Source organism: Mustela putorius, unplaced genomic scaffold (assembly GCF_011764305.1).
Source record: "Mustela putorius furo isolate JIRA1106 unplaced genomic scaffold, ASM1176430v1.1 tig00000242_pilon_pilon_pilon, whole genome shotgun sequence".
NCBI lineage: Eukaryota > Metazoa > Chordata > Mammalia > Carnivora > Mustelidae > Mustela > Mustela putorius.
Genome location: NW_025421325.1, coordinates 8,327,277 through 8,347,252, shown reverse-complemented (window position 1 = coordinate 8,347,252; position 19,976 = coordinate 8,327,277). Strand labels below are relative to the sequence as shown.

General features: G+C 34.0%; 1 protein-coding gene across 2 annotated transcripts in view; it reads right to left on the bottom strand.

Moving 5' to 3' along the window:
• LRBA (LPS responsive beige-like anchor protein) overlaps nt 1-19,976 on the bottom strand; it is a 734,202-nt gene that overhangs the window by 165,949 nt on the left and 548,277 nt on the right. For both annotated transcript variants that reach the window (XM_013059156.2, XM_004758045.3), the window contains exons 45-46: nt 5,152-5,292; nt 3,996-4,115 (exon numbers count right to left, since the gene is read on the bottom strand). In XM_013059156.2, coding sequence (XP_012914610.2) covers nt 3,996-4,115; nt 5,152-5,292 — 261 coding nt within the window. The remainder of the gene's footprint in view (nt 1-3,995; nt 4,116-5,151; nt 5,293-19,976) is intronic.

The window sequence follows — 19,976 nt, the reverse complement described above, 5'->3', positions numbered from 1 at the left end:
CCTGACCTGAAACCAAGAGTCAGATGCTCAACTGACTGCTCCACCCAGGCACCCCAAACAGCAGTAAGCCTGCTTAAAGAACTGATCAACACTTCTGAAAGCTTATCCAGACAGAATGAAAAGCATCATTGAGGGTCATATCTGATATGAAGCCACCAGTGATACACAAAAATACAAAATTAAATGATCCCCAGAACTCTAAAATGCTAAGTCATGCTAAAATTTAAAGACTGCTTTAGTAAAATGTAATAAAGTCTTTTTCTTTCCTGAAAAATTCATATTTTTATTTCTATTTCATAGGGATAACCATTATTTTTTAGTAAGTTATTCTCTGAGTATTAGAAGAAAGCAAGAATTAGGGTTTCTAAGATATTCAAGTTCCCCTTCAGTGCAAAAAGAGTTAAGTACTAAAAATGTTATCGTTATTATTTTCCCTGAAAAATTAATCTTCTATCTACTTCAAAACACTTCATTTTTTTAAAGACTTTTTTGGAAAGATTTTATTTATTTGACAGAGAATGCATAAGCAGGGGGAGTGGCAGAGGGAGAGAGAGAAGCAGACTCTCTGCTGAGCAAGGAGCCAGATGGGGGGCTTGATTACAGGACCTTGGGACTATGACCTGAGCCGAAGGCAGAAACTTAGCCAACTGAGCCACCCAGGCACCCCTAAAAATTTTATCTTTAAGTGATCTATACACCCAAAGTGGGGCTCAAACTTACAACCCTGAGATGGAGAGTTGCATGCTCTACTGACTGAGCCAGCCAGGCACCCCACAACACTTCATTTTTGTAAAATGTTCGGAAAATATTTTAGAAAATGCATATCATATTCATCAAGCAACCTTGCTTTATTTATTTATTTATTTATTATATATTTTAGAATACACTCAATAAAGTATTCTCACCACCCATATTTCACTATCTTCAGTGTACTGTTTAACATCTTTCTTATTATTTCCAGAAACTCAACAAGACAATACAAAAAGAGATCAGACTATAATTAATATGACTCCATCTGAAATGCAATGTTGTATATCTCAATGAAATAGTACTATAATGACTTAAAATGTGCTTTCTTATACATTTATTCTTATACATTATATTACTATAATAACTTTAATGTGCTAAGGTGTTAAAATGTAATAATTTTAAAAAGGCAAGATACAAGAAAAGAAGCAAGATTAAATACCTCCTCAGTTTTACAAGGACCATCTAGCCATGTGTAATAAGGCTCTTTAAATAGCATCTGGAACCATGTATTACATACTTTCCAAAGTACTTGACAAGTTTTAAGGACTAAATTAGTTAGCTATCAATATAAAAAATGTAATTTATCAATGTTCTACATACCCTACAGACATTTTGTGGTTTAAAAAAAAGGAGAATATACCTATTGGTTATAAGAGCAAGTAGGTTTTAGCAAATAGTCCTAAAGAAAATTTCTGTGCCTCTGAACATAATTAAATAAAATTCATAAGTGAAACTATATTTTTATTCAGACCAAATCAACTTGATACTTAGAATTTAAATTTTTAACTTTTTCCTTAATCCTGTATTCTACTTCTTCATATAGATGCTTTATATAACACTGCCAGAAAGCCAGAAATTAAGTAGCACAATAGCAAGAATTGAAGTTCTATATTTGTCTTGTAGCTGGAGCTTTTTTATTAAAGTCTGCTGGGGCATTCAAAAGAATGTTAGATGGGGCGCCTGGGTGGCTCAGTGGTTTGGGCTGCTGCCTTCGACTCAGGTCATGATCTCAGGGTCCTGGGATTGAGCCCCGCATCGGGCTCTCTGCAGGAAGCATGCTTCCCTCTCTCTCTCTCTCTCTCTCTCTGCCTGCCTCTCTGCCTACTTGTGATCTCTGTCTGTCAAATAAATAAATAAAATCTTTAAAAAAAAAAGAATGTTAGATGAATTTAAGTCTTTATTACTCATGAAGGAATAAGAAAATTAGGAAGAAAGGTAAAGAAGTTCCTCTGGGTTTTATTTTTTACTTTTTAATGTTACAGCTGTTTTGTGTGCATTTTTAATTTTTTACCAAGTAGGGTATTTTAAGGTGTTTGGGAAAATTGAACCAGACTTGTGCTAACTGAAGAATCTTGAGAGAAAAAAGGCTAAGATTCAGAGGAAAAGAGATGACAGAACTACAAGGATCTATCATCTACACTTCTTATCTAACAAAGCATTAAGAAGAAATGTCTAGTACTCGGAGGTAGAAAGTTGAAGTTATACACTATCTGCTTATTATGGAACAGAAAAAAATCTTCAAATTCATAATTTTATTTTTGTTCTTATTGTTTTTTGGGGTTTTTTTTTGTTGTTTATTGTTTTCAATTTTAAGTACCAAACTTAAGTACACAGCTATAACTTGGTCTTGAGGTGCTTAACAAAGGAAAGAATTAACAAATGTTTTAAAAATCATATTTTCAATTTGACAACAAAAAAGTCAGGCTTATCACTGTTTTCATGTATCTATATCCCTTATTATGTCTCAAAAGAGTTAAGTAATTCAATAGTTTTAAGATTAGAAGAATTCAAAAATAATTATTAAATCTATTAGCTACTATGATTTACTGTTATCTAATTACCCATTTTTTTAAAAGATTTTATTTATTTATTTGACAGAGATCACAAGTAGGCAGAGAGGAATGCAGAGAGAGAGAGAGAGGAGGAAGCAGACTCCCTGCTGAGCAGAGAGCCCGATTCGGGACTCGATCCCAGGACCCTGAGATCATGACCTGAGCCGAAGGCAGCGGCTTAACCCACTGAGCCACCCAGGCGCCCACTAATTACCCATTTTTAAAGTAAGCGCTAGGCCCAAAGTGGGGATTGAACTCAGAGCCCTCAGATCAAGAGTCACATGTTCTACCAATTGACCCAGCCAGAAGTCCTCTACTGATGACTCTTAAAGAATATGATATATAATTTCAACATATCTCAGAATACATTATTTGCAATATGAAAAAAAAACCCTATAGATGTCCCAACATAAAAAGTTATTCTGCATATGATGTAATCTTCTTCAATAAAATACCTTTGATATAAGCAATGTTATGCTCTATTGTAAGATATATCATGTGAATACATTTTATAGTCTGCAAAGCATCACACCTAAAAGATATAATTATTATATTAAAGTTTTTAAAGGTACTCTATAGCAATATAAGCATTGGTAATGTAACTTTTCTTCTTTTAAACCCCAATATTTCTTATATGGTGCCTATCATTTTCTTCCATATAGTATAAATATTTATAGAAGTCATATTTCTTTATGAGACGATAAGGAATTTCACATCCATAGGCGTATCTCATTATATTCAAGAGCATCTAACACAGTACCTAGCAGAAAGAGACAGTATGTCGTAAAATAAAATACTTCTGAGGTTGGAAGCAAAGATCTAGTAGGGATTAGGTTAGCTATAGTTTTTTATTTTTTTACAGTAGTGAACATATGTATAGACAGAACTCTTCTTTTCCCTCAATAACAGTGCAACCAAGCAGAGTCAGGTATGAATTTAAAATTCATAGCAAGTTAAAGATGATTACCTTACGCAAAGAGAAATGGGATCTTTAAAATAAAATGAAGCCAAATAAAATTAAATAAATTTAAAGGCTGAGAGTCTTCTCACAGCATTTTTCTGACTGTATTAATTTTATTTATTGAGTTTGCAATGACATTCAGCATGCTACCCTTATGTTCATACTACTCTATTTTTCCTTTAAAAATATTCCAAGGAGGAAAAAAAACAACCATTCTGTAACTAAAAAGAAAGAGACAGGGAGACATATGACAGGTAGAAACAGACAAAGAACAGAGAAGCAGAGACAGACAGACAGATTCTGTACAGTGGTTCTTGGCCATTTAATTAAAGCCTCAGCCTTTGAAGCTTCTCTTTAGTGAACAGTGCTACGCTGCAAGAGAGAAATTGTCAACATTCATTCAACAAAGAACACAATGGTATTGGTAACTTTAAAATGAAACATTTCTGTACCTTAATATCAGATGTATCACGCTGACAGTTTCGCCAAGCTCTGGAAATTGATGAAAAAGTTCGATCTGCATGATCAAATTTACCCCCTTGCAAATTGAGGAAATAAGTTGTGAAAGGTTCCTAAAAAATAAGCAATTAAAAAATCCATATGTTTCCTCATGTATAAAAATATGTTTTTTTAAATAAATCATTACATTTAGATACCTTAATGAATAATAGACTTTAGCCAACTAAATACAAACTAGGTACAGAATGGAAATTATATCTAAATTATTATATTAATGATTTTAAATCATTATTGTTTCAGAAGAAATGTTTCCAAAATTTGGCATTTGTAACATTTTTCAGACTCTCTCCCTTTTCAGGAACAACTTATTTATAAAATTCAAACATAAATTACATTGTATTTTCTTCATAGTATAGGGAAATAGTCTAATATATAATATTCCTATTATTATGGCTCAATATTTAATTTGTGATTAACAAAAGAAAAATGTTTGGGAGATTTAAAAGCCTCCTCTTAGTTAAAGAACACTTAAACACATATTAGTAGATAATTGCTTGAAATTAGCTAAGCACTATAAATTACTTCTAGGATTTATGTCTGCCTGTACTCTACTAACAAGCTTTAATTAATGATGTGCTGCTAATGCTTTCCCAAAGAAATTACTTTCTAGTAGATGAATCACCTTTCAATTTTACAGAAACATTTCTTGTTTAACCAATATATTATCAATACACAGTAGCCTTGGTGTAATCTACAGACATACTTTATTCCATTTGCATCAACTGAAGTTTCTAAAATATATGAATATATGCTATCTTAACAAAATCTTATTTAGTTCTTATTTTAATACACTATATTTCAAAATAACCTATGTTACAATTTAAGATCTGATGAGATATCAACCCTTTGAAGAGGCACATTTAAAAAAAATACTCATACTAATTCCAGGTGAAACATTTTTAAGGCTATTCTATAGTAACATGTTATCAAATACATACCAATGGGGTAAAGAGATATTTATAATTAGAGATCTAACCACTGAAAAAAAAATTTAGCACTTAAAAAAGATGCTGACAACTTTCAATCACTGCATATTCTCCACAACATTGAATTTAGTCATTCATGGTTTATTACTCAAGTTGAACTTACTATTCTTAGCAGCCATGCAAGAACAAAACTTGCAGTTGAGTAATGAGTACCATAGTGGAACTTTGGAACTTGATCATCTTCCCATGATTCATAACGCTCTGCAAAGAATGCTGCTCTTTTTGGATTCAAAGCTCCTATTGGCTGCCAGTGTGGAAGAAAAACAAAACAAAACAAGAACACATAAATGTAATCAACTTTTATTTCTTTCTTCAAATGTCATCCTATCAGCAAGTGTGAAAGTCAATTTAAATATACACATACACTCCACTGAAGCTAAAAACATGGTGCTTTACTTTCAGAAAGTGGATGGAAATTTTTTTTTCCAATGCAGATTAAACATGCACATGTAAATGGAGGGAAAAACCTGTCATTTCTCAGTGAGTCTAGTTTCTGTTGAATACAGGTTTTTAATCAGACCGTAACAAGTATTTTCATAAAGACAATTACATGAAGTGAATATTAGTTACATAATACTTTGGAAAGCACTTAAAAATCCTGTTTAGGTCATCAGAAGCAAGAACCAGAAACAGAATCTTGATGTTAGAGAATTAATTTACAATAGCTTCTGAAAAGAGGATGAAACAAAACTGGAAGGGAATGCAGAGTGCAAGGAACAGAAGGAGTGAAAAGGGGTTAAATGTACATCTAGAAATTTCTACAAGCATGGATAAAAGCAGAATTTAGAGGATAAAAACTTCCCTGCCTGAAACCAATCAATCAAGTTTATGTGTGTGTATGTTGGGGAGGGGGGTTTAGAAGGCAGATTACAAGCTTATACCAGAAAACGATACATTAGAGCAGAGGGCTGAAGAGCAGTACAGCGAAGTGTTGTGGAATGTGGGCTCACTGGAATAGTAATAATATGCAGTCTGAAGGTTGTTTTGGAAAATAAAATGAGTAATTACATGTAAAGTCCTACCAACCATGCCTGACAACATTCAATGAATGCTATTACTTTTAAGATTATCATTCAGAATTGGGGTCAAGTTTGAATAAAACAAGAGCCTGTAAAACCCTTAGAATATTGGGGCGCCTGGGTGGCTCAGAGGGTTAAAGCCTCTGCCTTCGGCTCAGGTCATGATCCCAGGATTCTGGGATCGAGCCCCGCATGGGGCTCTCTCCTTAGTGGGGAGCCTGCTTCCTCCTCTCTGTCTCTCTCTGCCTAATTGTGATCTCTCTCTGTCAAATATATAAATAAATAAAATCTTAAAAAAAAACAAACCCTTAGAATATTACTTGGCATAAGATAAGAGCTAAATAAATGTTAGCTGGTATTACTATTATTGCTGCACCTGTTGTTATTTAGGGGATACATGAATTTCATTAAAAAGCATGCAAAATTTTTTGTGATTATGCAAATGTTAAGGAAAACAGAGTATTAAAATTTTCAAAGGAATCTGAGGTCTCCAAGAATTTTAAAAACCACCTGCTTTAAGTATTAGCTCATTCTCATAAAACATTCTGATCTCTAGAAAATCTCTATTCCTTATTTGAAATATAATTACCATTTCACTGAAAAAAAAAAAGCTGACTTTCTTAAATGAGCACTTAGGAGTTAGTCACTTCATTTAAAAGAGAAAGAAAATATCTTAAATATCTTATTTATAGGGGGTATGCTAACCTGAAATAAATAACAAATATGGGTTTTAGAATAGATTTTTCTGAAATATTCTGTTAAAAATGAAGCAAAATTAAACTAGTTTTTAAAATGCTTTTCATGTTAATATGTGATTTAAGGCAACATCTTAAATTCATCATTTTCACTATCTTTCTTAAATTAATTGTTAACTTTTTTGAAAACTATCTTTAGGACTGTCCCCTTTCTATAGCTTGGTTTGAATCAACATTTTATATTGTCTTTTTTTTAACTTTACAAGCAAATTCTTAAAAATCTTTTATCGATTACTATTTTAGACCAGTATCTCAGTATACCAATTTAAAATGCCATCTTTTAAAGCATTAGTTTCTGTACAGAAGAATTAAAGCTGGTGTACTAAATTTATGCCAGTTAAGAATGGAAGTGACTGCAAGAAATCTTTGTTACAGAATCAATTTGGAATGGGTTTAAATGTATTTTAGCTGTTGTCCCTAAACACTGAGCCATACAAAAGGAAAGAGTGAAGGAATAAAATCATTGGAAGACAAATTATGTGAATTAAAAATAGAATCAATGCTCCTTTTGTATAGTTCTGCAGCATATTAAGTATTCACTTTATCTGCTCCTATTTTTATTACTCTCAAAATGAGTATACCTCCAAAATCAATAGTTACAGAATCACGTTTCTTGAATATAATGCTAAAACCAATTAGGATTGATTTCACTAGCATCCGAGAAAAAAATGGCATCATGCAGAGATCCATATAGGTAGAACCCACAGTATTGATTCTAGCTGTTATTGTTACAGTTGGTTTCTGAAGCTTGCTATAGGACAGCTATCAAGACGTGCCACATTTATTTGTAAGCATATAAAAAAGAAGTCCCCAAATAAAAGAAGGTAAAAAAAAAAAAAAAAAAACAGTGGAGCTGTGCAATGACAATGATACACTATCAGCTTACTCAGAGAAGTTACAGTGGGAATACACACATTGAATTATACATTACGTGAAAGCACTGATTTATTGTGGTAATAACATCCACCTCATTAAAAGATTCTGCTTTGCTGCAGTTGGAAGGCTACATATTGTTTACTGCTATAAATTAATGGCAGTGCAAAGAAGACTGTGGAACCATCCTAACAATAGATCTGTAATGACAGTGCTGTATATCACAGCTTCCTCAGCAGCTTCATAATAAAATGGAGACAATGTATTGAGCTAATACATTCTACCATGCTGGCCTATATTTTTCTGACAACTGCTTTAAAAGATGAGCTGAATTCAACTATGTTATAAAGCTGCAAAACATTTAACTAAGCAAGAGTCAGGCATACACCAAAGTGCTTCATAGCATTTTTAAAACATTGTCTAAATCAGCATTTCAAGATGTTTATTCATCTTTGCAAAAGAACTAAAAATAAATGCTGTGGCTTCTCTTACTTATACAGTATATTAAGAGTAACAATTGGAGGACAATTCAGGAGGATGCACAGCAATATCTTCTACAGGGAGTTCTTTGTACAATTTAACTAGAAAAGCTTGATAGACTTTTTTTTTTTTTACATCAGCAAACTAATTAAAGGAAGAAAAGTAAAAATACTGGTCATTTAAAATGGTCATAACTTCCTGAAAAAAATCAATAAAAAATAGGTATTGATTAGAGAGAGGTGCAATTCAAGGTCAGAACAAGGTAAAAAATAAATAGCTTTAGGATACAGAAAAGTAATTTTAAAAATTACAAAAAGCTAACAAATAATATAAGTTTTTTTTTAATTTACAGAATAAAGCTTGAGTCACAACAGAATTAAAGTCATTCAGATAAAATAGAATGACTTAAAAATTAGAGTATCAGGACTAGTAACAGAAGCATTATGTTTGTAAAAAAAAAAAATGGAAATAAGAACTTAGATTGAAGTAGGAAAAGACAAATAAAAGAAAAAAAGAACACCAAAACTCTTGAAAATCTACAAATAGGAAAAAAAAATCATTATGCCTAGTACATTCTTATCTCAGAAATAGCAAAACTGACAACTGTGGTAGAGTGATAAATATTCTGTTGCAGAAATACTAATACCTTCCAGAACATGATATGCAAAACAAAACTTTCTAAATCAGGTTTCTTAAGAGTATTGCAATAAAAAAAAAAACATCTTTTTATTACCTTCTCTGAGAAGTAATTTTGCTAATTAGTAGAGAAACAAAAATACTGTGTGTGGAAATGCCCAGCTCAGTGCTTGGCACACAATAAATTATTCATGATAACATTTATTACTATTTTGCAGCTTATTTGAGGAATAACACTTAAGAAAAAATTACTAAATAAGCCTGATGAAATTAGTAGTCTTAGAAAAGAATGTAATTAAACATCATGATCTTCTAATGGTGCATACAGTACTGTGCATTACCTGTTATAAGCCTCACAGTACAAAGTAGTCCCAATAAACTGAATTACCCTTCCTCAAGAAAATAACCAAAAGCAAAATTACTTTTAAAAGTCCAAAGGGCATCCAAATGTTACTATGAAAAGCATATGAAATGTCAAGCAAATTACAACTATCTTCTACTACATCAATTAAAAACAAACAGTTTTGGATTCACAGACCCCTTCAAAGGCACATAACGGACTTTCTCATCTAATTACTAGTAAAAGTTGGATGTAAAAATAAATGACTTTTACAGCATTGATGCATTCTAAGTTTTTTTCTTTTTAAAATTTTAGGAACTCTTACCTGAAGTTATTTAATTAATACCCCCAGCACACCCTTTGCATTTTATAAGACATTATTACACATTCTCATGGTAAATATGTGAGCTAGCAATCCCTGTTTTAAAAATGAAGAAGTATTTTGAGTAACCTACTTCAAAGTCAACATAAATTTAGGAGACACAAATTCAGCACTCAAAAATCCAGTCTTGAGGTCATTTTATCTACTTAAAACTGTTGTATTAATTACAAATTGTTTCTTCTAATTTCAACAATTTCTTATGTTTTCATTTTTCAAATACAAGATTTATTTAATCAGTTGGCATAAAGGCTAATAATATATGTAAAGTGCTTAGCAGAGATCCTGGCACAAAGAAAGTACTTCACAATCGTAGCTGCCATCAGTGTTATTGTAACCCTTATTACCACCATGACTGACATAAATCCTTCTTCCTTTTGAGATTAATATATGAACTGTTCTAAGTTATACCAACTCTTCAGAAGTTCCTAAATGATTATAGTTACTAAGAAGAAAGCCAAAGTAAATTGGCAAGGAATCTCACAAATTCAACAAAGCAGAGATTTGCTTAAGTTAACAAACTTCTCTTTTAAAACCCAAGTCTCAAAAGAGTTTTTTTGTTTGTTTGTTTTGTTGTTTTTTTTACATCTTTTTGTGAAGGCCTTCTTTGGAAAATCATTAGATCCAAACATCTCGAGGATGAGATGCAGAAGAAAGGATTGAAGAAAAAGTAAAGGATCATTCTGGTGCATAAAATACAGAAATAGGGCCTTCGGAAACACTGAAGGATAGGGTATCATAAAAGATACATTTTGTCGTTATAAGGGAGTGGTGAAGAGATGTCAAAATTAAAAAGGGGCTCAGGAAGGGGAGGTAAAAGAACACAACAATTTTTAGGATCTTGCTTAGGATCTGGATGACTAATCTAAATCTATCTCCAATCTCATCTTCATTTGGTATGATTGGGAAACTGGAAACCTCTTTTAATTCTATGACTACACTTAAAGCCTGTCCTACAGCATTTAAGAGGCCATGTGCAAGAGACATTTTATATATATTTTTTTCCTGTAAGTAGGATAGGCCTATAGACACTGAAAGAGGGCTACTGCAAAATAAGGGATTAAAAACTAGCAAGGAAAATATAACAAGATGGTTGAAATCCATGTTACAGAAATCCAATGTTATATGTTATAAAAATGCCAGATTAAAGGACGGAACATTAATTAAAAGGTATCTAATAATTCATGAATGGATTAAACCAAAAAACTTCAAATTCAGAGGATGAAAGGGAATGGATTATTGGCAAATTTGATATCATAAAAGATGATAATTTCTGATTACAGAACAGTGATCTGGTTTGGAGGATTACAAGAAATAAATAACATACAGATTAAAGGGTCCCCTCTATCTGATGACAATGCTACTATGTATTGGATTTAAGTGAAGGTTCTAAGACTCTGACATAAGTTACTTCATATTCTCATCAACCCCTTAATATAAACCTATTAGCATTCCTAATTTTTGGCAAAGCAATTGAGTCAGAGAAGTTAAATGACAATTAATGACTGGCTACCGAAACAGTGGCAGGGGCAATATTTAGAACCAACTTTATAACTAAATTGACCAGCAAATCCTAGAATGATTTGGGTTGTATGGATTGATAAAAATGCTGATGCTGATTTTGCAAAGTCATTGGAATCCTTTCGTGGGAGATTTAGCTTAAATATCCTTTTGAAAATGTGCTAGTACATTTTTATCCCTACTTATCTAATGTGTATAGGTATCACTTCAGCAGAAGTTTTCATATCTGAACAAACAAACAAAAAATATCTTGCTTGGGGCACTGAAAGATGCTTTGCACAAACAGCTTTAAAAAAAAAAAAAGGTGAACAGGGGCGCCTGGGTGGCTCAGTGGGTTGGGCTGCTGCCTTCGGCTCGGGTCATGGTTTCGGGGTCCTGGGATCGAGTCCTGCATCGGGCTCTCTGTTCAGCGGGAAGCCTGCTTCCCTCTCTCTCTCTGCCTGCCTCTGCGTCTACTTGTGATTTCTCTCTGTCAAATAAATGAATAGGGTCTTTAAAAAAAAAAAAGGTGAACAAAAAGGAAAATATTGTCCCCAAAGTTCATGGTTTTACTTTTCGCTTAACTTCTGTATTTATACATCCATATCCATGAACCCAATAAGAGCCTTAAAATTCTCTGTGGGGTGCCTGCGTGGCTCAGTGGGTTAAAGCCTCTGCCTTTGTTTCAAGTCATCAGGGTCCTGGGATCGAGCCCCACATCTGGCTCTCTGCTCAGCGGGGAGCCTGCTTCCTCCTCTCTCTCTGCCTCCCTCTCTGCCTATCAAATAAATAAATAAATAAATCTTAAAAAAAAAAATTCTCTGTGCTGCTAAAGCTTTTTAAAGAAGCCACTGAATTTTATTCTGTTTTTTCACCACCTGCCTTCTTCCCCCACCGCCGAGAGAAGAAAATAAATGGATAGTCTCTGTCATTTAAGCAATGTTGCCACTGTTAGGGGGTGCAGTACTATTTTGTGTCAGTTGTAGCAGCTCTTTTATCTAAATGACAAGTATAACAAACAGCCTGATCAGCATTTTTACTCAACCTTGGCTTTTAGGGTATTTTGTCATATGCTATATATGGCTGAAATGGTTTGGCACTTATCTTCACACACTCTACATTTTATTTAATATTGTCAAGAAAAAAATTTCATTGGCACACTACTGTGGCTTTTAGAGTTAACAAATAAGCACTTTTGTTTTCAAGTACCAGAGCAGTTTTTAATCCCTTGAAAACACACTTTCTTGCAAGTGGTGTTAAACATATACCTACTATACTATTTCAATTTAACAAACACAGCCTAGGAAAAAGCAAATATTCCACTTTACTTATCGCGCCTATGTAGAATCTAAATCATTTCAAATGCTCACAATGGTAGATTTAGTAGCCTCTGCAGTTCTATGTTCTTCAGCTACAGCTTATATTACATGATTTTTACTACAGGTTTTTACCTGAATTTGAGAAAGGCACAGAAATTGATTAAAATAATCTGATAATCCAATGGCAATGTTAAATTAAATGCCTAGAAGGAAACCCTCCCCCGCCACCAAAAAAACAAAAACAAAACACCAATTTTAACAATCCAAGGCCAAAGGAAAAAAAAATAGTTTCAGCAATTATGAAAATGATATACACCAAAGAGGCTCAAGGCTGATATAATAAAACCTATTCATTTTCAGAAAGATTCATCTCACCACTTAAAGAAACAGTTAAAACCATTAACATCAGGCGTTCCAGTCCAAGATGATGACATAAGAGGTTCCTGAGCTCATTTCCTCCGATGGACAAACTAAATCTACAGTTACACACATATCAGTTCCCTCTTGAAGAAAGCCTATAACTAGCAGAGCTACATTATCAGACAACAAGAAAATACGCACATAGTAACAGGTAAAGGCTGTGCACACTGTTGCCATAAATCCCACCTCCAACATAGTAGCGTCCAATTGGGAAGAAACTCAAAACTCACAACTTCTTGAAGACTGAAGATTTTTGGACCCAACATCCAGCACCCCAATTAAGACTTCCACCTGTGAGAGAGGCCCTCCAGAACACCTAGCTCTGAAAGCCAATGAGGTTCACATCCATGAGACCATAAGACAACAGCAAAACCAAACCAAAATCGCACAGTTCTACACTAGCTCAGGAGACTCAGCTTAACTATCCCCCAGTGCTCAGTGCTGAGACAGCAGAGAGAAATGCCAGTCTCCCAGTCCTTCCTTGAAAGATGTCTAGTTGCACATCTTAAAAGCTGCAGCCTGAGTGTCAGGATCCTAACTTAACACACATCTAAGAAGTGCAATCCTCCCCTGCTACCAGAGAAGCCAGCAGACACTACCTCTGCATTTTTCCTTTAGCCCTCTCCAAATCACTAATATCTCCCTGGAAAGAGCTTGTGCACAGGACTGGCACTTCTGCTTTCATGGCTGCCACCTAGAAGATGGATCCCTTGGTCACCCAGTTCACATGGCCATTAGGGCTTCTGTTCACAAGGTCCCACAGGACTGCAGCACACAAAGAGTTTTTTAAAAGGCTATCATCGCCCCCACCCCCACTCCCCCCCACCCCCCCAATCCCCCGCTCCCTACCAGGGCTCAATGTCCAGCTCCCAGTCTTCCCCTAAAAGAAGTCTACTTGCAAACTTTAAAAAGCTGCTGCCAGAGCCTCTGGCTTCCAATCAGCTTGTACCTACTGCTGACTGAAACCCTCAACTTTGGGATACTCACAGGTCTTAGCACACTCTCAATGACTGGGAGCCACAAAGAACATAGAAGGTGGTTTGGACAATCAGAAAGTTTCGAGATAGAATGTAACTTGGTATTAAGGAGGACAAGCACAAATACCACCCACTTCTCCTAATCTCACTCTTAAAATGAATCAAAACCCTTAGGCTGATAGGGGAGGAATACCAAATGCTCTCATCCCAGAACCTGGAAGAGAGATAAGACATTCTATATTACCAGAGGACCAGACAAAAATCTACTGCTTCTGGGGTAGAATAAAAGCAAAAGCCCTTTTACTTAGGAGAAAGGGAAAAAACCCTCTTTGAGCCAGGGTTCTGTACTGATATAAAGGAGAGGTCTGCTACTACTGGGAGAGGGACAAGAAAACCTCTCATGCCTGTGACCTGCCACAGACACAAGGCAAAGTCTGGATGTCATGCAGGGTACAGACAAGAAGGATGAGAAGGCCCACTGAGAAGACCCCGCAAGGTCTGCTTAAGAGTGATGATGGTTGGGGTGCCTGGGTGGCTCAGTGTGTTAAAGCCTCTGCCTTTGGCTCAGGTCATGATCCCAGGGTCCTGGGATCGAGCCCCACATCGGGCTCTCTGCTCAGCAGGGAGCCTGCTTCCTCCTCTCTCTCTGCCTGCCACTCTGCCTACTTGTGATCTCTGTCAAATAAATAAATAAAATCTTTAAAAAAAAAAAAAAGAATGATGCTGGTTCAGAATGAAGGAATTCCCCTACCCCGACCATAAGCCTGGTACTAAGTATCAAGCAACAGCAATCTACTCATGGGGAAAGGAAAGAAAGTAGAGAGAAGTCCTCAGTGCCACAGGCATAGAGGATCTGCCAGAGAGTGGAACAGAAACAGCGAGACAAAATCTCTAGGACCCTAAGATCCATACTAAGGACAAATTCAAATGGAAGGAATGGAGGAATTTGTGAAGTCTGTGCTGTACTTAAAGTAACAATGATGATAAGAAACCCAATTGAGCTCACCTATTGCCTGGATTGACTGAACTCCCCACACAAATTGTCTGACCTACAAAAAAGCACCCACAGTTCTGGGCATAAAATAGTATTCATATCCCAGTCTCTACTGATATTAAACCAAAAATTATGAGATGCTTAAAATACTAAGAAAAAAAATGACCTACTGTGAAGAGACAAAGCAATCAAAAGAACTATTCTCAGAGAGAATGCAGATGTTAGAACTATCAGAAAGGTTATTTAAAGTAACTACAATTCACATGCTAGAAAATCTAGGGGAAAAGGTGGAAAACTTACATGAACAGGTGGGAAATTTCAGCAGAGCAGGAAACTATAAAAAAAAGAATCAAATATAAATGCTAGAAACAAAAGAAAAAAAAATCAGAGGATAATTCTTTTGATGACCTTAAATGCAGACTGGACACAGCTATGGGGGAAAAAAAAAACACGTAAATTTTAAGGTAGAGTAACAGAAAAAGATAACTACAAGTAATAAAATAATGCTGTCATGGCTATATTAAGATCAGAAAAAGTAGCCTTCAGAACATGGAATATAAAGAGTTACATTACATAATGATAAAGGGATCCTTTATCCAGAAATCATAAAAATTTAAAATTGTTTCCTAGGATTCCTGTAACAAAGTACCACAAACTGAGTGGCTTAAAACAACAGAAATCTATTGTCTCACAATTTTGGAGTTTAAAAGTTCAAAATCAAGTTGTTGGCATAGCCATGTTCTCTTTGAAGCCTGTAGAGGGAAGATGCTTCCTTGCCTCTTCCAGTTTCCTGGATCCCAAGGTGTTCCCTGGGCTTGTGGCAACAGAACTCCAATCCCTGTCTCCATCACCACATGGTATTCACTCCTGATGTCTGTCTTAACGCGGTGCCTTAGTTTTCTTGTAAGGGCACCAGTCATATTGGATTTGGGCCCACCCCAATGGCCTCAGTTTAACTTGATTACATCGGCAAAGTCCCTCTTTACAAATAAGGTCACATCTATAGGTACCTCCTTCCTTGTGAGATGTCAATATATTGTTTTGGGAGACACAATTCAACTCATAACATGTACCCCAAAACAAATGATTCACATACATAAAACAAAAATGGACAGAAATGAAAAAATATATAGACAAATCTAAATCATAATTGGAGACATCAATACTACTCCCTTCGTCTCTCAGTAACCAACAGAACAAGCAGAAAATCAGCAAAGAAATCTAAGATATGAACAACACTGTCAACCAATTTTATCTAACTGGTTGTAAATGACATGTATAGAACACTTAACCTAACACAGAAGAAGCATTTTTTTCAAGTACACATGGAACATTAACTAACACAGACCATGTTCTGGGCCATAAACCAAATTTCAACTAATTTTAAAAACTGAAAATCATACAAAGTATATTCTCCAATCATAATGGAATCAAACTAGAAATCAACAAGAGAAGGATGTTCTCTCCAAACCTGTGGAAATTAAACAACACTCTTCTCAGTAATCCATGGGTCAAAGAGAAAATCACAAGGAAAATTAGAAAAAATTTTCAATGAAATAAAAATGAAAACACAATATACAAAAATTTGTTGGACCTTGTAAATCAGTGTTGATAAAAACACGTAGCATTAAGTTTTTTACATTAGAAACAAAAAGAGATCTCAAATCAATAGGTTAAAGCTTCCACCTTAGAATACTAAAAAAGAAGAGGAATTAAATCCAAATCAAAAAGAATAGTAGACAAAGTAAAGATCACTGAAACTGAACAAGAAAAAGCAATAGAAAAATAAACAAAATCCATAGACAGGCTGATCCAGAGGGGGTGGTGGGGTAGGGGGGGGGGAGAGGGCGAGAAAGAAAAAGAAAACTACCAAAATCAAGAATAAAAAATGAAATAAGTAAAATCTGCTAGTCAGACTACCAAAATTCATTCGATAACAGAAAGATAATATGAATAGCCCTTAATCTATGAACTTAATTTGAAGTTTTAAAAAAAAACCTTCCCAGAAATAAAACTCCTGGCCCAAATGGTTTCAATGACGAATTCCACTAAAACTTAAAGGATGAAATAACTTCTACACCATCTTTTCCAGGAAACAGGGTAAGAAGGAATAACTTTAAAGCTGATTTTGTTCTGCCAGCATTACCCTGATGTCAAAACTAGATAAGGACATTACAGACAAATATCCTTCATGAACACAGATGCAAAAATTCTTTGGCAAATATTAACAAATCAAATTCAAAAAAATAACACATCAATGATCAAGTATGATTTATCTCAGAAATGAATCCCAAATCAACTAGTATAAAATTTACCATTCTAACAGACTAAAAAAGAAAAACTATATGATTATCCTCAGAAAAAGTATCTGATAAAATTCAATATTCAATGATAATGAAAATTTTTAACAAACTAGAAACAGAAGGAAACTTCCTCAACCTGATAAAGGGCATCTATGAAAAACCTAGTGGCTAATATACAAAATGGTGAAAGAATGAATACTTTTCCCCTAAGACCAACGGCAAGGCATTCTCAGCACTTGTGGTCAACACTGTATAATCCAGTAAGTATTCACTCAGAGATGATATATTCATTAATGCACGAAGTCCCAAAAACTCTAGCAAGGTTGCAAAATTCAGTCTAGCAAGGTTGCAAAATACAAGATTGATGTATAAAATTTAATTGTGTTTCTGTATCAAAAAATAATAACTGAAAGTGAAAATTTTATAACTCTTAAAAAACATGAAATTTAAAGGGAAGTTAACAGAGTATATATAATAATCATATGCCAAAAGCTGCAAAACATTAGAGAGAGACTAAAGAAAATCTAAAGAAATGGAAATTAAACCACATCCATGGACTGAAAGATTCAGTATTATTAACACATAATTTTTAGTAAAAATGGTCTACCAATGAAATATAATCTCAATCAAAATCTCAGCAGGACTGATAAACTAATTCTGAAATTTATATGAAAAATAGAGAAACCAGAATAGCTAAAGTAATTAAAAAAAAAAAAGGAGTCACATGATCTGACTTTATGACTTACTATAAAGCTATAAGAAAAGATATACTGTGTGGTATGTATATAAGAAAAGATAAACTGATTGAGCAGAACAGAGTTTAGAAATGGACCCACACATCTATAGCAATTTATTTACAAAGGTGCCAAGACATTTCATGAGAAAACATGGTCTTCTCAAAAAATGGTATTGAAAGAACTGGACTTCCATTTGTAAAAAAAATGAAGCTCAATACTTACCTTGCACCTACATTACAGATTAAAAATAGGTCACATTATAAGCCACAATATAAGAGTGTAATAATAATTATATTTGACCCAATTTGGTTTTACAAAAGCCAAATCACTGTTAGTTAACAATAAGCATATAGTCAATTAAGCTTTCAACTTCTTCAGTAAGATAGTCTCTCTCATATATACACATGTAAACAGTCCCCTCTAAGTGACCAGGGGCTACACGCCAGGAACAAATGCCACATTTTGATCTTCCCTCCCATTAACAACACTACTGCCACTGATATTTTTAACTCCGACTTTACTTTATCCTTTCTTCCCGTTTTTTTTGTACTACAAATTTCTAAGACTAAATGTAAAACTTCACATTTTTGTTTCATATTTCACTCAAATATTTCATGCATTTTATTATGCAAAAATCACTTAAAATTTTTTATTTTCATTACCGCAAAGTGAGTTGTATGATCAATTTGTGATATTAGTGAAACTGTTGAACAAATTAGGGCCCCTGACAGAATCTTACAAAGATGCAATAAAGAAGGTAATACCTCAAGTTTATCAAGGGCATTAAACAATAGGGCTATAAATGATCTGAACAGTTCTGAATGCTACTAATTTCTTTTAATTATCTTGCCTATTTATCAGGAAGGTATCACCCAGATTTTTGAACAATTTCCTGAGATATGTCACACTAGACTTAAAACTTCACTAATTTACTAACTTAAAATACATTTTTAAAGTAAAAAAGTTAATATAGTTTCACAGGATATATCTTTCTTTTATCTTTTTTTTTTTTTTTTTAAGATTTTTAAGTAATCTCTACACACAACGTGAAGCCCAAACTTACAACGCTGAGATCAAGAGTTGAATGCTCTTCCAACTAAGCCAGCCAGGTGCACCTACAGGCTATCTTTCTAAGTGAAACTACTAATTTTCTTTTCTTCCTAACATTAAAAAATGTAACTAATTGTCTATTCTCCCTTTTATATTGAGCCACTGTTTCTTGTTTTTAGAATTTAACCTTTTTCCACTTCCAAAAACCTGGTTGACATCATAAATCATGAACTCACTTAAAAACAAAAATCCTTTTCTAAAAGTGGGAGAGTTTAAAATTAAGTCACACAGAAATAAAATGTTTCTGCTTAGATTATTCTTCTATAAATGGTTCATATATAACATACATTAAATTATAAGACTCTTTAAAAAGTAAAGACTATTTCATTCACTTTTGTTCCTGGCCCAGTCCTCAGAATAATGTCTATAAAAGTTAACCAGCAAATTAGTAATTATTTGAATCATCACATTTGTTCAACATAAACTAATGTTGAATTCAAGTTAAGTAGACTTTGGGAATAAAGAACTGGACAGGAATGTGGACATGTGACTTTAAAAAAAGATACTACATCATCCACTCTAAAATGCACACTATAGATGTTTAACTAGACTTACTGTGGTGATCATTTTGCAATATATACAAATATCAATAACTATTTTGAAGACCTGAAACTAATAGAATGTTGTAGGTCAATTAACCCTTAACTAAAATAAAAGTAGTAACTGCCCCCCCCAACACTACAAATTCACATAAAAATAAGTTTTGAAGATCAGAGGGAAATACAAGAATGAGAAGTTGAAAATCTGACACACACAAGCATATAAAAAAAGCTACAAATACTAAACTTCAACTTTAATTTTTTTAATCAAAAACTCTTAAAAACACAAACCAATTTCTAGGTGTTTTGAAAACAATCTTTATGTAAATTCATGGTAGGTCTATGTTCCCTACTCTGAATCTACCCAAGTTAGTACACCCAGCACTAAACTAAGAAAACGGGAAGGATTAAGGGATAAACTGGCAATGCTGTGTAAATAAAACAATTCATTTATAAATAATAATGAATGGTCACTCCACACCATAGTAACTTCAGATGATTACAGAATAAATACTTCACTTTGAGGATTACTGACTGGCAGTGTGTT